Genomic DNA, 18771 nt, shown 5'->3' with positions numbered 1-18771 from the left:
GTCACAAAGCACTGAGCTGATCTCCCTGTGCTATGCTGCTGCTTCCCACTAGCTATCTATTTTACGTTTGGTAGTGTGTATATGTCCATGCCTCTCTCTCACTTCGTCTCAGCTTACTCTTCCCCTCCCCGTGTCCTCATGTCCATTCTCTACGTCTGCATCTTTATTCCTGTCCTGCCCCTAGGTTCTTCAGAACCCTTTTTTTTTTTTTTTAGATTCCATATATATGTGTTCACATATGGTATTTGTTTTTCTCTTTCTGACTTACTTCACTCTGTATGACAGACTCTAGGTCCATCCACCTCACTACAAATAACTCAATTTCGTTTCCTTTTATGGCTGAGTAATGTTCCATTGTACATATGTGCCACATCTTCTTTATCCATTCTTCCGATGATGGACACTTAGGTTGCTTCCATGTCCTGGCTATTGTAAATAGAGCTGCAATGAACATTGTGGTACATGACTCTTTTTGAATTATGGTTTTCTCAGGGTAGATGCCCAGTAGTGGGATTGCTGGGTCGTATGGTAGTTCTATTTTTAGTTTTTTTGAGGAACCTCCATACTGTTCTCCATAGTGGCTGTTATCAATTTACATTCCCATCAACAGTGCAAGAGGGCTCCCTTTTCTCCACACCCTCTCCAGCATTTATTCTTTGTAGATTTTTTGATGATGGCCATTCTGACCAGTGTGAGGTGGTACCTCATTGTAGTTTTGATTTGCATTTCACTAATGATTAATGATGTTGAGCATCCTTTCATGTGTTTGTTGGCAATCTGTATGTCTTCTTTGGAGAAATGTCTATTTAAGTCTTCTGCCCATTTTTGGATTGGGTTGTTTGTTTTTTTGATATTGAGCTTCATGAGCTGCTTGTAAATTTTGGCGATTAATCCTTTGTCAGTTGCTTCATTTGCAAATATTTTCTCCCATTCTGAGGGTTGTTTATGGTTTCCTTTGCTGTGCAAAAGCTTTTGAGTTTCATTAGGTCCCCTTTGTTTATTTTTGGTTTTATTTCCATTTCTCTAGGAGGGGGGTCAGAAAGGATCTTGCTGTGATTTTGTCATAGGGTGTTCTGGTAGGCGGATTCTTAACCACTGCGCCACCAGGGAAGCCCCCATCACACTGTCTTAATCATTAAAGCCTCTCACTTTTGTTCTTCAGAAAGGATTGTCTTTGGCACTTTGCTCTTCTATAGAAATTTTAACATCCATGAGTCAGGTTCCATAGAAGAAAGTTCTGGAATTTTTCTCGGCATTGCACTGAAACTCTAGCACAGAAAACAACTTGGCAAAGCATGCTCCCATTTTTGTATTCTGGAATTAATCACGTAGAATGCAAAAAATTACGAAGGAGAGGTCACCGAGCAGCCAGTGACATTTGAGCTGACTTTTTTCTTGCTGTCTCCCTCACTTCCAATCCCTGGGGTAAAAGCCCACTTTCGAAACACAAGGAAACTTGGCTGCTTATCCCATGGCTTCTCCACCCTGCAGCCAGAGTTAGTGTCCTGTCATCCAAAGGGCATCCTGCACCCCTGCTGCCTGCATGTTTCAGGGACCTCCCAGCTCTCTTATGATAAACCCCAAACTCTTTGTGTCATACAGGTGGCTCTAATGCTCGTCAGGCCCTCGGTAAAGCTCACCTATGAGATTTTCCCGGGAAGAACCCCTTCAGGGCTCTGATACGGTGCCACACTGCCATCTCGCCGCACTGGCTCCCCTCACCCACAAGCACGGGAGAAGAGCAGGCGAAGGACTAGCAGCAGAGGGAGGCGGCCCCGACGCAAACGGGGCTCCTGGAGGCTCGCGTCTCCCTGGAGCCTCCCGGCCACCTTTTGAAGGTGAAGCTGCAGTGAGTTTTGGAGGGAGTGCTTTCCAAGCCCGCGGACGTGTGGCTGTCCACTGAAACGGGACTGCGCTGAGCGATGGCTGTGACCGGCTGGACCCCTGCGCCAGGTCCTCTCGGCCGGGCTGCCCTGCATCCGGAGCAGCGCAGGTTTCCTGTTCAGCCCTCACTGGCCGCTGTTTCCTTCCAGCACCTGGTCGATCTTCTGCACCTTCTCACTGGGCTCCGTGACGCTCATGATCTTCAAGTGTAGTGAGCGCGGCCTGGTCTCCCCACGTGTTTCCTTTTTCCCTGCCCCTGTTCTCGCTCCACGAGGTGTGAGTGCCTGCCATCGGCCTCTGCTTCAGGTTCCTTCTGACAAACCTGAAACACGGCTGTTTCAGGATGAACTTGAACTTGAAGCTGGTGACGAAGCCCCCTGCTGGTCCTTCGGAGGAAAGGCTGGGCTGGCTTATCCTTCGGAGGTTGCCCAGTGGATGGAGTTTCCTTTGGACACAGCCTGGGGCAAATTGGTTCTTTCTGTGGCTCTGCCACTACTTCCGATGTGTGGGTGGAAGAAGTGGCCAAAGGGACGCACTTGGGAGTCTGTGCTGGGCTGGGGACACATCCCAGCTTCCCTCTGTGGGGCACAGCCCTGAGGCCTCGGTGAGCTGCACTGCTTGGATCCCCATGCAGGCGTGGCTTTGTCAGGGAGACTGGGGTGTGGAGGGGTGCAGAGGCCGTGGAGCCCTTGACCTTGGCACAGTTAGGCCACCACTAAACCGTGAGCTTGAGAGGACAAGCTTGAGGGCCAGTGCCAGAATTCAGAGGATGGCAAAGGGCAAGTACAGAAAGCCCTTGGGATTTTGCTGAGATGCTGTATAGGCAAATGAGCCAATCATGGAAAAGATCCGGACTTTAACGACAGATAGTAACTATTGAATAACAACTTTCAGGAGGATGCTTTGTTACCTGCAGACTGAAAAGGTCATTGATTTTGCAGCTCATCACTAAAGTTCTTCTAGTCACTGATTTAAAAATAACAGATTATTGTTTGTATAACAATTGTTATGTATGATATAGTAACCATCACACTGTGATGGTTAATTTTATATGTCAACTTGACTGGCCCGATTAAACATTATTTCATTATTCCTTTGTGTGTCTCTGGGGGTGTTTCTGGATGCGATTAGCAGTTGAATCAGCGGACTCAGTAAAGTAGATCCCCCTCCCCAGTGCAGGTGGGCATCATCCTATCCACTGAGGGCCTGAATAGAACAAAAGTCAGAGGAAGGAGGAATTTCCCCCCTTGCTTCTTGCTTCCCTGATTGAGCTGGGACATCCCATCTCACCTTCTCCTGCCCTTGGACTGGGATTCACACCATCAGCTCCCCTGATTGTCAGGCCATTGGGTTTAAACTGGAACGACATCACCAGCTTTCCTGGGTTCCCAGCTGGCAGACAGCAGATTGTGGCACATCTCAGGCTCCATAATTCACGTCTGTTATCTCCTACTGGTTCTGCTTCTCTGGAGAACTCTAATACACACACACAGAGCAAAGATTAGGATGCCACAGAGGGAAAGAAGAATCTGGTGCTCAATTCTCTTATATTCTTCTATTGACAAACTTTCTTGTTGCTAACTTTCTTTCATCAAAACATTGTGGCTAATGACATAACTTATCACCAAGTCTCTTAAATCATTCTTACATCATGGCAAGCATATAAATCTAACCACAGTCCAATTCTAGAATGAATATAAAAATAATGTTTTATATTCAAAGATCAAGTTGAGGTTCTACACGGTAAAATAATGGTAACAGCTACTATTAAAAAGTAAACTGATTAGAATAGGATACCAAATATGAGTTAAAGTGATAACTTGAAGACTATGCTTGGGAAATATGGGGAAAAAATGTTACATGGAAAGAAAATGAGAACACAAAATTTAATCTATATTATTTAACAATGTAAGTGCACATTTAAATGTGAAACAAATTATAAGGAAACACTGAAAGGAAATGTGTTTTGAAGTAATTGGGTCATGGGACAATTATTTTTCTTTTTACTTTTTTGTTGCAATGTTTGTGTGATACAAATGGGAGAGAAATCACCTTTGAAATGTAGTCATTCATTTTAGAAATTTTTTGTGGAAATTATATTGATTAGTCTTAAAATAGAACAGAAGCACTAAAATCATAGAGGCTCAATTTTTTTTTTTTTTCGGTACGCGGCCCTCTCACTGTCGTGGTCTCTCCCGTTGCGGAGCACAGGCTCCGGACGCACAGGCTCAGCGGCCATGGCTCACGGGCCCAGCCGCTCCGCGGCATATGGGATCTTTCTGGACCGGGGCACGAACCCGCGTCCCCTGCATCGACAGGCGGACGCTCAACCACTGCGCCACCAGGGAAGCCCGAGGCTTAATTTTTATTAACCTAATTCCTAATTCAGATTGTCACTAGATTAATCAATTCCATTTACTAAGCAGTTTGTATGTGCCAGGCACTGTACTAAGCATTTTGAGTAGATTATTTCTTCTAATCCTCACAACAGGTACTATTTTTATCACTTCATAGACAGGGTTAATTAGTTTGCTTTAGGGTCATGTGACTAGTTAGTGATGAACTTAAAACCTCGACCTTAGCTGGTCTTGCTCCAGAGCCATGGGTGTAGTGGCTGCGAATTTTCATAGAGCAAATATAAGCAGAGAAGATGCTCAGGCTGCAAGTCTGAAACCTTAGGGGTACAAAAACGTAGACATATTTTTTTCCCATTACTCTAGCATTTCAATCAGACACGTGTTTCTATTTGTCTTACAGCTTAAAAGCTAGATCTGAGAAGACTTTATTTTTATTTTATTATTTTTTTAGATTTTAAAATACTTATCAGATTACTTTTAAAACATAAGATTCACAAATAGTTCATTCTTTTAAAATTATAGTTACCTTCCACTTTGATTGAATAATTTCTCATCTTTTTGTCCAAAAATTTCTACTGAGCTTTAAAACCTTATATTTGGTGGCATTACTTAAAATGTGATTTACGTTCATTATTTATCTTTGAAATGATACTTTATCATTTCTTAAATCAGCATGGGTTCATTGAATGTTTGAGAGGCACTCTGTAGGACTAAGTCATTAGCCTATAATTTTACAGTAGATGAAGTACTATGTTTTCATTACTTTGAAAATAAATAATGACTTTGCAGTTGACTCTTACATTTAACATTTTAATCTCAGCTTTGCCACCATTAAGTATAACTGTTTGCACTGACCACATAAGAAGCCAAAGAATTACTGGGTCCAAGGTTAATCTAATTCAATTTAAATCTAACAAAGATAACCATAATTAGCAATTTACCACAACAAAAGCCAGAGTTATTACTTTCAAAACTGTATCGATTTGGGAGTAATTAGCCTTAAAAGTTAAAACATTATTCTGGGGGTGCTGAAGCTCTTTCAAGAGTTTAATAGTTTCAAGGGTTGAGTGATTTATGAAGTCTAAGTTATTACCTAACACAGGTAACACTGTGGTTGGACCTACTGTCTGAAGCTTTATAAATAGACCTTTTTTTCACTTGATCTGCCTTAGGATCTAGGGTCACAGCCTTTATCAGTGGTAGTATAAAGGCTAGTCCCCACCAAAAATTTTAAGTATTTTTAAAAATAAATTTATTTTATTTATTTTTATTTTTTGGCTGTGTTGGGTCTTCGTTGCTGCACGTGGGCTTTCTCTAATTGCAATGAGTGGGGACTACTCTTTGTTGCGGTGCGTGGGCTTCTCATTGCGGTAGCTTCTCTTGTTGCAGACTACGGGCCCTAGCCATGCAAGCTTCAGTAATTGCAGCATGCGGGCTCAGTAGTTGTGGCTCGCGGGCTCTAGAGTGCAGGCTCAGTAGTTGTGGCACACGGGCTTAGTTGCTCCATGGCACGTGGGATATTCCCAGACCAGGGCTCGAACCCATGTCCCCTGCATTGGCAGGCAGATTCTTAACCACTGTGCCACAAAGGAAGCCCCAAAATTTTAAGTATTTATTAAAAAATCACAAGACACGAGTTTCTTGCCTTCCAATGCCCAACATGCCATCTTGTTTCTAATGAATAAGGTGACAGACATGATAGAAACAGGGCAGAGATGAATCAGGACAGTCAGTGACATTTCAAGAACAGAGGAATTCTGTTGGGCAACGAGGTCGGGCTGCCCAAAACTGTTTGTGATCTGAGACTAGTTTAGAACTGCATGTTTGCAACTCATCATGACGATTTCTCACTATTCATTTTATGAAACAAAAGCCTGTTGTTACACTCAAACTCGTAAATTCATTCTTTTTAATTTTTCTAATGGTGATTTAAAAAAAATTGCTCTTTACCCCGTCTAACCTGTAATACTCTGACCACACGCATAGCTTTCCGTTTTGTTTACGGCCAGTCGGGTACTATGTCGGTGATGAAAACTGAAAACACAGAAACTAGACCAAAGAATGGGAAACAAAACGAGCAGTGAAGAAGAGACTGAGAAAAGGAGGAAGATATTTAGAAGAGGAATAAAAGTGCTAAGTTAGACTGGAAAGGGAAAAGAAAGGGGGTAGGGAGGGAGGAAGCTCACTGGGTCAGAAGCAACCTAAGGTTTCGGTCTTGGTTCTCGACAAGGGTAAATCAACAGATTCAGACCCCTGACCTTGAAAGTGTTCTTCAGCTGACTTACAATTGCCCATGACTTCCCAGCCACTCCATTCGTAACCATTAAAGTCTCCATTGGCTGGAGTAGCCACAGCAGACATCTGGTGGAGTTTTCTGAACCGCTGTCGCAACTCAAGATAACCTTTATTCTCCTCTTTCCGGGGCTCAAGATCTCCTACATTGGTGCCTGTAAACACGTGGTTTCCTCAATCCACCTCCCCATCCCCCATTTATCTTGATTTCCACGGTGCCGGGGATTAGGCAGAGGCTCGGTGATGGGGGAACTGGGTCAGAATTTTGCGTCCCTTAGGCAAGCCAAAAGCAGAAAAGTGAGGGGCTCAGACTGCCAGGCACTGAAAGGTAGAAATTGGGTTAGAAGAGAGCGTCGTCAGGCGGCACCGCTAGGTTCCGGAGTCTAACCGCGGTACAATGCTCCCCAGACAGGGCAACCGGGAGAGCAGGTGGCCGGTTACCAGGCAACCTGAAGTCTCGCGAGACACACAATGCGCCTGCGCACTGCCGCTGGAGGGCCTTATTCAGAGCCTCCGACCCGCTCCTAAACTCAGGGTTTTTAGAGAAAACTTCCGTTGCTCTGTCGCGACGCACTGGGCCGACTTTCCCGTTTGGAAATGGCCCGATGCAGAAGAATGAAACGTGTTCTCTGAGCCGTTCCTCCTCCCCTTCCCCCGCCCCACCGCGTCGGAAGGCGGGGCCCGGGAAGGCGTGGGCTCTGCGTACGCGCAGCGCGGCCCACGTGGAACCGGCGCAGGGACGACCGTGAGTGGGGGTCTGCGCTGGGGTCTGAGATCCGGAGGGGCCGCTGGTGGGGATCGAGCCTGGGACTGGGCCGGGTGCGCGCGAGGTCTCCCAGGCTACCCGTCCCTGGGGCCGCCCCCGCCCGTACCGGCGTGTTTTCCTGCGTCCCGGCCTCGGCTCACGCTCCGCTCTCTGCCTGGAGTTGAGCGTCTGTCGGGTACGAGAAATAGGTAAAGCCCCACCCTGGCCCTTCTGTACTCCGCGGTTTAGAGGTGGAGGCGGACCAGAAAATGACTCCAGTCGAGTGTGTTAAGTAGTGAAGTAAGTAGGCACTCGATAGAGAGGCGGCAGACCACAGGAAGAGAGTAACTCGGGGGTCGGCTACCAGATCCAGAAACTCGGAGTCCTCCCTGAGTCCTTCTTCTGCTTTACCCCGAGTTCATCACTGAGTCGGGCGGATTGCACCTCTTAACTGTTTCAAGTAGCATGCATTTCCGTCCATCCCCTCTGCGGCGACTCTAGCTAAGGCCACCGTCATTTACCAGGACTACTCTGGAGCCTCTTTGCTGCTGAATCCCCAAAGATCTTTCTGTGACGCCTTTCCAGCCACGCCACTCCTCTGCTTTGAACGTTACAACCGCTTCCCACTGTAGGGTTTGCAAGTGTATTCACCGTCTGGTCCTTCCTCGCCTTTCCCGCTCTCTCCGCTCTCTCTAGCATCTCTGCCCCGGCGACACTGACATCATTTCCTTTAATGCAGTTCCCTGGGATACTCTTCCGAATAGGTACTCCCTTTGGTGTCACATGTGGGTTAAAAGGGTCACTTCCTCCGGGAGGCCCTTCCTGACCCCCTCAACTGAATCAGGCCTCTGCTTAGGATCCTGTAGGTCCCTGACCTTAATGTGCATCACATCTTATATTTTACTTGTGGGTAAGTCTCCCACATAGATTCTAAGCCCAATGAGTTCAGTGGCTGTTTTTGCTTTAATTCATCATCTTTCTGGCTTGGTGCATTGTGGATAACCCACAAATACTTGTTCAAGTAAGAAAGGTGGTGGTAGGGCTGAGGGTGGGAATAGTTCCCCAGGCAGAGGGAATGTGCGTAAAGCCATGGAGGGGAGGAACTGGTGACCTCATTAAACAGTATGTGGTTCCATGATGGGGTGTAAGGAGGTAGGCTGATGGTGACATGGGGGCCCTTGGATGTCACTCCAGTGAGTGTGCACTTGACCTCATGGGCAGCAGCGGCCTCCAAAGGCACCTCAGCAAGGCCTTCCCAATTTTCTCCTCCAAAGCGGTTACTTGTTCCACTTCGGTTTGGATTATGTCCCATGAGACTCTACTTATCTGAACCACTTGGCTCTTGTCTCCCTCGCCTAGATTCTGAAGACAGGAGGAGCTGATGCCCAGAGCAGCACGTGACTGTAAGTACTCACTCCCTGTTTGAATGCTGAGGCACATGAACTGCAGTTTGTGGTCTGGCAGAGCTCCGATACAGCCTCATATTTGCTCCTTGGTCGTTTATTTCCCTTTTCCTGACCATCTTCAACCTGGTGCCAGCCTCTGCCAGTCACTTCCTTGGATTTGGATGAGCTGCCTCCTGCTTCGCACGGGGATGATGGGGATGGGGGGGGGGCTGCACCGGAAGGAAGCAGCTTAGGGGGCAGACGCCGAGTCTCTAGCAGTGGGCAACGCTGACACGAACGAGGTCTGAGCTCACACCCCAGGGAGCTGAGTTTTGGTTTTCCGTGAGAAGGTGATGTAGGAGGAACGTCTGAGGCCGGTGGAGGTCAGGAGACCCTGTCTCAGGCCTTTCCACTGTGGAAAGGCCCCCTGTCCTACACCAATGGTGCCCAATTCCGGTTCTGTACCACATTAAGCTGGGCAGCCTTTTGACAAGTACAGGTGCCCTGCTGTATTCCCCAGGATTCTGATTCAGCAGACCTGGGGTACGGACCAACCATCTCTGTCTTTTGTAAAGTCACAGATTATTTTTTAGGTGCAGCCAGGATTGAAAGAGCATAAAATTTGGATTTGGGAAACCAGCTGTGACTCTGGCATGGTACTTAACCTGAGTCTGTTTCCTCCTCCACACACAGGGCCATCACGCAGGAATCGGGTGAGAACCAAATAATTCTTGGAGAACGTGCCTTATGACACACTCCACGGGACACCCGCTCCTCAGCAGCAGCAGCCGGGCTCTTAGGAGGGTGTTTGATTGGAGGAGATTTCATTTTTTTTCATCCTGCCAGGGGTGCTTGGGGGAGCGGGGAGCAGGTGTGCGTGGGATGAATGACCTGGAATGAGAAAATCTGGTTACCTGAAAACAGGAACAGTTCCAAAACCAGACTTCTCCAGAGCTGCCTTGTTTAACTTCCTTCAATTCTGCACCTTGGGTCCCTGTGGTTCCCGGCTGAGCCCAGGAAGAAAACTGAGGGAAGAAAGAGGAATATGCAGTTGCCTCTGGGCAGGACAAACAGGACATGCTCCTCTGAACAGTGGTTTATAACATTTCCCCAGCAAGGATCCCTGTTACTATTTTGCCTTAATGGATTAATATCTTTAAAGTTCATTACGATATTTCCCTAGATTTCATCACATTGTCAGCCAGAGGAACGGCCAGCTTGGACTTATCAGGGGAAGGGGGAATCTGTGTATCGTGTTTTAGGAAAGACAGACAAGAAACTTAGGGTCCAGGGAGGGAAGGAGACTTACCAAAGGGCACAGAATGAAAGTATCATTTGGATTTTTAGTCATGTGCATACATTATGGTCCCAGTTCTTAAAAAAAACCACAGCTGGTTAATTATGAATGGCAGAGGCTTCCAGGGCCCTTAGAGACTGTGTGCTGAGGCAGGCGGACTCGAGGACTCACAGAGGTGGTGGTGGGAACTTGTTCAAGGCTGAAACCCGGTACCCGTGACTCAAGAGTTGGAGGTGCTCAGTGAATATTTGCTGAATGGATGGACGGAAGCCTAAGTAGAGGGCAATACAGAAAATGGTAACAAATCTATCAGACTAATACCAGAGGTCCTGAAGAGGATAAATAATTATGAACAAGTAGCAACATGGAACATTTTAAAGGAAATAAATAGATTTCAGTATGATCACAGTAACGCAAAACATTCATAAATTGCATGTATATGAATGAAGACCGAATCACAGGAAAAAATGGGGAAAACTTAAAAGAGAAGTTAGATGTATGGTCACATATATATATGTACGTGTATATATGTCCTATATAAGTAGGCTTGCTTTAGCCTTTCCAAAATCAGAAAGGGCACAGCCAAGATATCCTTAAGGCGTGCATGTCTAGTTAACACGTGTTTTCCTTTGTCGTTTTGTTCCTGTGAAGGGTCTTCAGAATGGCCGCAGCCCCCCAGGCACCAGGGAGGGGCTCTGTGCGGAAGACCAGACCTTTACCTGTGAAGACATCATTGAACAACCCATATTCCATCCGCTGGGGTGCCCTGGACAGGGAGGATATGCACTTCATACTACAGACCCTGGAAGACAGGATTAAATCTCTCGGGCTTCAGAAGACTGAGGACAGGAAGAGAAAGAGAAAGCAGCCCGCTTTGAAAACACAAAGCGGAGACACGTGCAGCATGGATGTGGACACTGGTGAGGGTCTGAAGGAGGAAAAGCCAGAAGGTGAGCCCCAGGCATCAGGGTGGACCCCTGCCGACGTCAGAAAGCAGCTTGCCATCGGCATCAATGAGGTCACCAGAGCCTTGGAGAGGAACGAGCTGCTCTTGGTCTTGGCGTGCAAGTCGGCCAAGCCGGCCATCGTCACCGCGCACCTGGTGCCACTGAGCGCCAGCAGAGGTGTCCCTGCCTGCCAGGTGCCCCGGCTCAGCGAGAGGCTCGCACCCGCCATGGGCTTGACGTGCGTCCTGGCCTTGGGGTTCAAAAGAAACACCGCTGCGTTTGCGGAGGAAGTGAGGGCCATCATCCCCAGAGTCCCCCGTCTGGACGTGCCGTGGCTCCGAGACACACTTGAAGACCCCGGGGAGAACCCAGAGATGGAGTCTTTGGAAAGCCAAGACAAAGAGATTTTGGACACTTCCTTCGAAGACCTCCCTAAATCCAAGAGAAAGCTTGCTGAGGGTCAGCAGGCTGCAGTGTTACAACCCCTGAAAATAAAGAAACTGATTCCAAACCCCAATAAGATAAGGAAGCCACCCAAAAGTAAAAAAACGGCTTCAAAGTAACCTTGTATAAATCTGTCACTTCATACAGTTGTAAAACGCCACCTCGTAGAGAAGCCGCGAATAAAATGACTTTTACATATATTCTTGGGACACTGTTTAGTATCATTCCTTTCACATGTGTAAGATTCTCTTGACTGGAGAACACAGATAGGCTGAAGCTTAGGGACACTAAGTGCAGAGAATGTTCAGCAGTATGAGTATCAAAACAAAAGTTTATTGAAACTAATGTCCATGCTTGTATAAATTCCCTTTTTAAAAGGCTGGCACGATGCTTGTGAGCAAGGACATCTGTATCCTGCAACACTGGACATCTTTCTGTCCGAACTTGGCAAATAGGCCACACAGACACGGTTCTAGTTGGCGGGGGAGATGAAGCTGGATGGCAGGTGCACCATCAGTTGTAAAGGAAAGATGGTAAATGCCAAGCAATACACTGTCCTCAGAAACAATACATTATTATTTTTTACTGTCAGTTTGCCTTTCTTTGTAGGCAGGCCTAAGCGTGGGCTTGGGAGAAAGGCTAAACATCTATCAAAATTGCCAGATAAGGTATTCTGACTAGGTAAGAATTCACTCCTTTACACGGTTAACTTACCTCCTTGGGACTTTAGCATGTACCCAAAGTATGATGGTAATTAGGTGAAATAAAGCAGGAAGAGAATAAAAAAATAAGTGGAGGAGCTTGGATGCTCAGAGGTGGGTCTGCCATGACAGGGGTCGCTCGTGTTAGTATATGAACAGGATCGGTGCTCTGTGTTAAAGCATCCGCTGTTTCCAGCATGTGTTTGGAAAAGGTGCTTTCTGTAATTTACGGGAAAGGTACTGGCTTGCCAAGGTTTATTTTCAGCCTAAATTCTGGTTGATCTGTGGATTATGCCACCTCCGTTTAAATTTACTGAATGCCATCTTGACCAAAAAATGGTGGGGTGTGTGGGCAAGGGTGCGTCATGGACCAGAGCATTTCCATTACTGACAAAGGACACGGGGCGGTGTGGGTTTGTGAATCTGTAAGACACTGTGTATTGCACTGAAATTTAGTTCTAACGGCCACTTTATAAACACAAGCAGCTGTACTGATTTTCTACTTTAAAATGCTCATTGGTAACGTGCGTAAATTATAAAGAGGCGTTATAAAGCGGCAAATGTGCTAATAATTTATAAATTACTGTATTTAAAAATTACTGAGTAAAAGAACATGAACTCTATTAACTGCAATTATGTAAGTGAATGGAGGAACAATGCCACAGTTTTGTCATGGGGTGAGCCCGTGACACAATTTCTGAGGGACAATCCTGCAATTATTCGAAAACCTACTTCATGTTAAGATTGCCATAAAAATGAGTGGAACGTAATTCCCAACTGGAGCCTCGACTCTGGATTATGTTAAAAATCTTGTTTACTTAATTCTGGTGTTTCAGTGAATTGGTTCACTTTTGCTTCTGCAGGCATCCTCCTCACGTTAGGAAAAAAAAGGTAACGCAATTGGGTTTGAATCATCCTATAGGAGAAGTCTTCCCTCGCGTCTTCAAGAAGGAAAACTGTGGTGTCCTAAATTAAGGACGACTTCGGAGCCCACGCATGCCCCCTAGTGGAGGTCCCAGGGTGCCACAGCTGTGGGGTGGCCTTCAGGATGACGCGAAGCTGCAGAAAGAGGTTTTCTGATTTTTAAAGGAAATCAGAGGCAACAGAACTTTTTCCCTAAAGGGCCAGGTTTAGGCCTTTGGGTCCACAGTCTCTGTCGGAACAACTCAACCCTGCCTGCCACGTACAGGCAACACATGAATGAATGAGGCCTTGTTCCCATAAAACTTTATTTATGGATGCTGAAATCTGAATTTCCTGTAATTTTTATGTGTCACAAAACTTTTTCTTTTTTCCTCCTCAACCATTCAAAAATGTAAACACCATTCTTAGCTCGTGGGCTGTACAAAAACAGGCGCTGTGCTGAGTTTAGCTCATGGGCCACAGTGTGCTAGCCCCTGCCTGGTTTTTATAAGGTACGATTGTGTCCTTTGACTACTTGTAACATGAAGGAAGGGCATCCTGTTGTCGAAGGTAATTAGATTTTTCTGGACTGAACGGCCTAGGCACTGGTACATGAAGGCAGGAAGAAGTATCTACTTTGTGGTATTTGAGTCGAGGCCGTTTTAGGTGGCCTTGTCCAGCATCTTTTTCCCCTTGGGCTATTGGTGATACATACATTATCTATGTACACCGAGAAACTTGGATTTTCAAATCCTAGATAAAAACACCATCAGTAACAAAACCACAAGACTTATTTACAATTAAGACATCTTCCTAGAGCATGACGGCTTTCGTGATAAATTAGAGTCAGGATAAAGAAATATGTGCAATTCTGCATAAGTAATAAAAACATTCAGACTATCAGTGTCCCGATGGCACTCAGGAACACCACTGGGCATGTCTTCTGACTTGAGGGCTTTGATTCTTCTTTTCCTCACGTATCCTGGCTGTTGCTGAGAAGAAGAGAGTCTCTGCAGGAGCAGAACCGTCTAGTTTGTCAGGGTTGTGTGCTCTTCAGAGAACACAATGTTTGCCCCAAACCTTGCTTTGGAACCAAGCCACGAACCTGCTGAAGATCAAAGTACCCATTTGTTTGTTTATTGATTTGGCAACTTTGCTTCTAGAGAAATAGTCAACCAGTACATTTTTATCTCACTCTTCACTTTAACACCTACCGCTCATCACTGCGTTACAGAAATGCTGGCTCCATAGGTGTTCCCGATGAGATCATGTGCAGTGACATAAGTAAACCCTTTCCAAATGGCTCCCTCATTCTGCTACATGGACCCACAGACCCTCAATAAACAGAAAGGCAGCAGTTTATCTCCACACAATGGCAAAGATTTTCCTACACGATTCTGTGATTTCTGTTCAATCCATAGAAAAGCCGTCCATTTTTCTAGAGAGGGACAAATACCTTCTCTTCATTGAGAGACAGTCAGAAGGTTGAAAATTAGAGGAATGTGCTCTTTGTATCCTCCTTCCATCCCTCCTACAAATGGGTCAACAGCGAAAAAAAGGATGAATGTTAACATTCTAGCTAGAAATGTGTTCTATTGGTCACCAATCGATGTTTTTCCATCTTTTCTGTTACTGACACTTCGATGTCACTTAGGTTGTGCTTTTATTCTTTGGAATGGCAGTTCCAGGAATCATTAACTAGGATATTAACAAATGATGACATCAGAGTTCTAGAAATAGAAATATCCATCTACTGTAATACGAGTCCGACCTAAAGGGAGGGAAGAAATGGAATAGCAAAAACAAGTGAGCAAGAAAAATTATAACGTAGTACAATAGATCTATATTTTTAAAAAGCTACTCAAGAAAAAACCTCTCAACAATCCGAAGAGAAGCAAATATGGGATTTTCTAGGTAAATTTATCAAGTTTACAAAGGTTTATCAACTTCACTTACCTTTTCGGACTCTGTCCCTGGACACCTCCAGTTGTACAAGTAATACTGTAAATTGCCATCGCCTATGCCAAACTTGAGTTTTTCCAAGAATGTCTTATTTTCCATCAAATCTAGTGCATTGAATACATCAAATCCTTTCTGTCAATGTAAAAAAAATTTAATTTTAAAGTTTCAAAGGATTAGAGTGTTTTGTATATTATGTATTTCAGTATAACATTTCATTCCCCTACTAATAGCTTGAATTGATAATGCATTTATAATAAGGTTTAATGTCTGCAATATATAGTATGGGTTAGGAATTCAGTTCAAAACTGTCTTATTAAACTAGCAAGCAGTGAATCTGATGGAGTCAGCAAGATTATCCAGAAATGCTGAATCGAAAAGTGCAGTCTGATGGCTGACAAAAAAGAATCTATTAAAATTTCAGGAAATACTTTGTCCCTGTTTTTTTTAAAATTTATTTTATTTATTTATTTTATTTTTGGCTGCATTGGGTCTTCATTGCTGTGTGCAGGCTTTACTCTAGTTGGGTCAAGTGGGGGCTACTCTTTTTTTTTTTTTGTGGTATGTGGGCCTCTCACTGTTGTGGCCTCTCCCATTGCGGAGCACAGGCTCCGGACGCGCAGGCTCAGCAGCCATGGCTCACGGGCACAGCCGCTCCACGGCATGTGGGATCTTCCCGGACCCGGGCACGAACCCGTGTCCCCCGCATCGGCAGGCGGACTCTCAACCACTGCGCCACCAGGGAAGCCCTTCTCCCTGTTTTTGAAGCAAACAGCTGCCTAGATGGCTCTATCACCAGAACTGTTAGTTACTGGCCTTTCTACATTCTGACTTACCTGAACCTACGCCAAGAAATCAAAGCTGTAAAGACTTTAAATCGTGTATCTGTCTTGGGCTGATAATGGGAAATAAATTTAGTAACATTTCAATAGTAAAAACAGAATTTAAAAAAAAGCTTAGATAATACTATGCAAAATGTGATATAGATGAAGCACCTACATTTCTATTTCTCAGGGGTTTTACCTTAAATAACTTATTACTGGCCTTTTTGGGGAGGTAGTTGAAAATGAGCTACAAGATCAAAGAAGCAAAGAAGAATGCTGATTTGGGGATCCACTTATAATAGATTAAAAAAAATGTTTCCAATGATCAAATACTAGAAGACTACAAGGAAGACACTTTTGAAGGGTTGCTCCCAATTTCTCGTGAACAATATTTATGTTCTCACTCAGCAATTACATCAAAATGTCCCCATCAGCTGATTTCAGTTTCTTTTTAAAGAAAAATGTTTATTTGTAGCAAGAATTTAACAATCATCCTTACTACCACACTGAGGAAATAGAAAAATAATGCAAATATAGTAAGGAACATTTTGAATTTAATTCTTTTCATTTCAAATCCTTTTAATAATAATAATTCCAATAGTTAAAATTAAATTTCTTTAATTTTAAAATTCAGAGACTATTTATTTGAATCAAAAAACCTACTGTTGCCAATTATTCACTGCAATACACTCATATTTTCCCCATACAGACAGACCTTGTTTTATTGAGTTTCACAGATTCTGGGTTTTTTACAAATTGAAGGTCTATGGCAACCCTCCATCGAGCAAGTCTATCAGAGTCATTTTTCCAATAGCATTTGCTCACTTCGTGTCTCTGTGTTCCACTTTGGTAATTCTTGTAATATTTCAAACTTTTTCATTATTACATTTGTTATGGTGATCTGTGATCTCTGATGTGACTACAACTCGCTGAAGGCTCAGATGATGGTTAGCATTATTTTTTAGCAATAAAGTATTTTAAATTAAGGTCTGTATATTGTTTAAATATGCTAGTGCACACTTAACAGACTACACTATAGTGTAAAGATAACTTTTATATGCACTGGGAGCCAAAACACTCGTGTGGCTCTCGCTTTATTGCGACGCTTGCTTTACTGCAGTGATCTGGAACCATCTGGAACCAAACCCACAATATCTCCAAGGTATGCCTGTATCATGGGATCACATTAGTTTTCTTATATTCCTTATATTATGAATTTCGTATATCTTTATATAAGGGTTACAAGTTTCTAATTTGTACAAAATGTCTTTTTGGTTAAGTTACAACAGAATTAATGATGAAAATAGCCGTTAAATTAAAAAAAAAACCTCTTATCAAAATTCTTCCTTTGACTGTCAACAGTAAGAAGTATCTCAAACAAATCCCCCCACCATGTGGAAGAAAATACAAGATGTTTTATATATTCCAATATACGTATTTGGAGACACACATGGGATGACAAGGAGTGAGTTGCATACCAGCTTGGCGATGATGAGCGCGTCATTCATGAGGTCCAGCAGCGGCGTCTCTGTGTGGATATTGTAGAAGGAGTAGGCGGCTTTGAGGCTCTTGTGGGCGGGGTGATGCATGACTGTGGAGGGGAGCGTGTAGAAGCTCAGGAAGTCAGTTAGTTTACCACTGGAGTTCTAAAGAACAAAGGCAATGTCAGGTAAACATCTCCTTGAACAAGTTTCATCCAGGCATCTCAGCTCACGTCTTGATCTCTGACTTGCACCACAGCTTTCCGTTAGAATGAAAAGCAACAGCTCATGCTCCGCTCTCCAGGTCTGATGTGGAGTCCCTTACCATATGCTGGGCAGAGGCCAAGGAAGAGCGTGGAGCTGTGCCTCAGCCTAAGTGCTCGTCAGCAACTGGCATCAAGTTCTTAAGAAGCAGAATGTTCTAAAAGGAACGCTCTCTGGTTGACTAATGAGTCTCTCTAGACTTATGGGACAGTGATAAAAGTAAATTCATTGTTTTTGCAGGAATAAGAGCACCAAGGATTAGAAGGCTACCTTTTCCAACTAAAGGATACTGTATAATAATCTTCTTGGCACAAGGCAGGAATTGTATCAGCTTAAAGTGAAGTTGGATAGGATTTGGAAGCTAGTTTTTTAGAAGCTTGTAAAAAGGCACTGGTACTGCACCAAAATATATGTGTGTGAATGAGAAAATCTGAAGCTATCAAAAATCAAAAGGGATGCAAAAGATGGTGTTTGTTTTGTCATCACTGGTACACTTTCAATACAAGAAATTAGCCAATATTGTTTGCATTGTTTCTATTACCTGCAGTGACCTATGCAAGTCTGCATATAATTCAAACCATGATATATTTGAAGTATACAGCTGCGGAGGCTAGACCACATATGCCATTGCTAATATTTGTTTTAGCAGAAAATTCCAGAGGATGTATTATCTGGTTTTTGAGTGCTTCTGATTCATTAAACCTTTTTTTCAGACATTATGAAATTAAAGATGTTAAGCAAAAGTGAGAGATGACTTAAAGACCTAAATTTTCAGCTTTATTAAGGATTTTCAACTTGAAAAACACCACAGCAGAAATTAGAGGAAAAAAAAAAATCACTGGATGGGCTCAACAGTAGAGTGGAGATGACAGAGGATAGAATCACTGAACTTGAATTTACCCAATCTGAAACAAGAGAGAAAACAGAATGAAAAAAAAAAAAAAAGAATTAAGCCTCAGGGATCTGTGGGGCAGTAACAAAAGATTCACCATTCATATCACTGGAGTCCCAGAGGGAAAGAAGAAAATGTGGGGCTGAAAGAGACAATGGCTGAAAACTTCCCAAATTTGGCAAAACGGACATAGTAGATTCAAGAAGCCATGTGAACTCTAACAGGATAAACCCAAAGAAATCCACACCAAGACACATCATAATGAAATTTCCAAAAACTAAAGACAGAGAGAGATCTTGAAAGTAGCCACAGAGAAACAACACATTACCTATGGGGAAATACTAATTCAAATGACAGCAGACTGCTCACCTGAAACCACAGAGGCCAGAAGCAAGT

The 18771-nt window shown here is 44.1% G+C and overlaps 2 protein-coding genes across 10 annotated transcripts in view; one reads left to right on the top strand and one right to left on the bottom strand.

Moving 5' to 3' along the window:
• The first annotated feature begins 7015 nt into the window (after positions 1–7015).
• RPP38 (ribonuclease P/MRP subunit p38) lies at positions 7016–12932 on the top strand. Of its 7 annotated transcripts, none has more exons than XM_030832417.3 (3): positions 7016–7474; positions 8638–8681; positions 10612–12932. In XM_030832417.3, the coding sequence occupies exon 3, from the start codon at positions 10622–10624 to the stop codon at positions 11468–11470; it is 849 nt and encodes a 282-aa protein (XP_030688277.1). In that variant the 5' UTR covers positions 7016–7474; positions 8638–8681; positions 10612–10621; the 3' UTR covers positions 11471–12932. The 7 variants fall into 7 exon arrangements, with proteins under 7 accessions (XP_030688277.1, XP_030688274.1, XP_030688275.1 ...); XM_030832414.3 differs by having other exon boundaries at positions 7016–7487; XM_030832415.3 differs by having other exon boundaries at positions 7016–7487; positions 8553–8681.
• Positions 11665–18771, bottom strand: part of NMT2 (N-myristoyltransferase 2) — a 56859-nt gene continuing 49752 nt past the window's right edge. For 2 of the 3 annotated variants that reach the window (XM_060292414.1, XM_030832412.3), the window contains exons 10-12: positions 17217–17384; positions 14912–15049; positions 11665–14726 (exon numbers count right to left, since the gene is read on the bottom strand). In XM_060292414.1, coding sequence (XP_060148397.1) covers positions 14706–14726; positions 14912–15049; positions 17217–17384 — 327 coding nt within the window. In that variant the 3' untranslated portion in view covers positions 11665–14705. Of the gene's footprint in view, positions 14727–14911; positions 15050–17216; positions 17385–18771 lie in introns of those variants that run through there. The other variant, XM_030832413.3, reaches the window with a different exon arrangement.

This window comes from Globicephala melas, chromosome 2 (genome assembly GCF_963455315.2).
Source record: "Globicephala melas chromosome 2, mGloMel1.2, whole genome shotgun sequence".
NCBI lineage: Eukaryota > Metazoa > Chordata > Mammalia > Artiodactyla > Delphinidae > Globicephala > Globicephala melas.
The sequence above is the reverse complement of the archived record's forward strand: the minus strand, read 5'-3'. Positions and strand labels throughout refer to the sequence as shown.

What these genes read in the sequence shown, in the direction of transcription:
- RPP38 (XM_030832417.3), top strand. Translation starts at nt 10,622, where the DNA reads ATGGCCGCAGCCCCCCAGGCACCAGGGAGGGGCTCTGTGCGGAAGACC.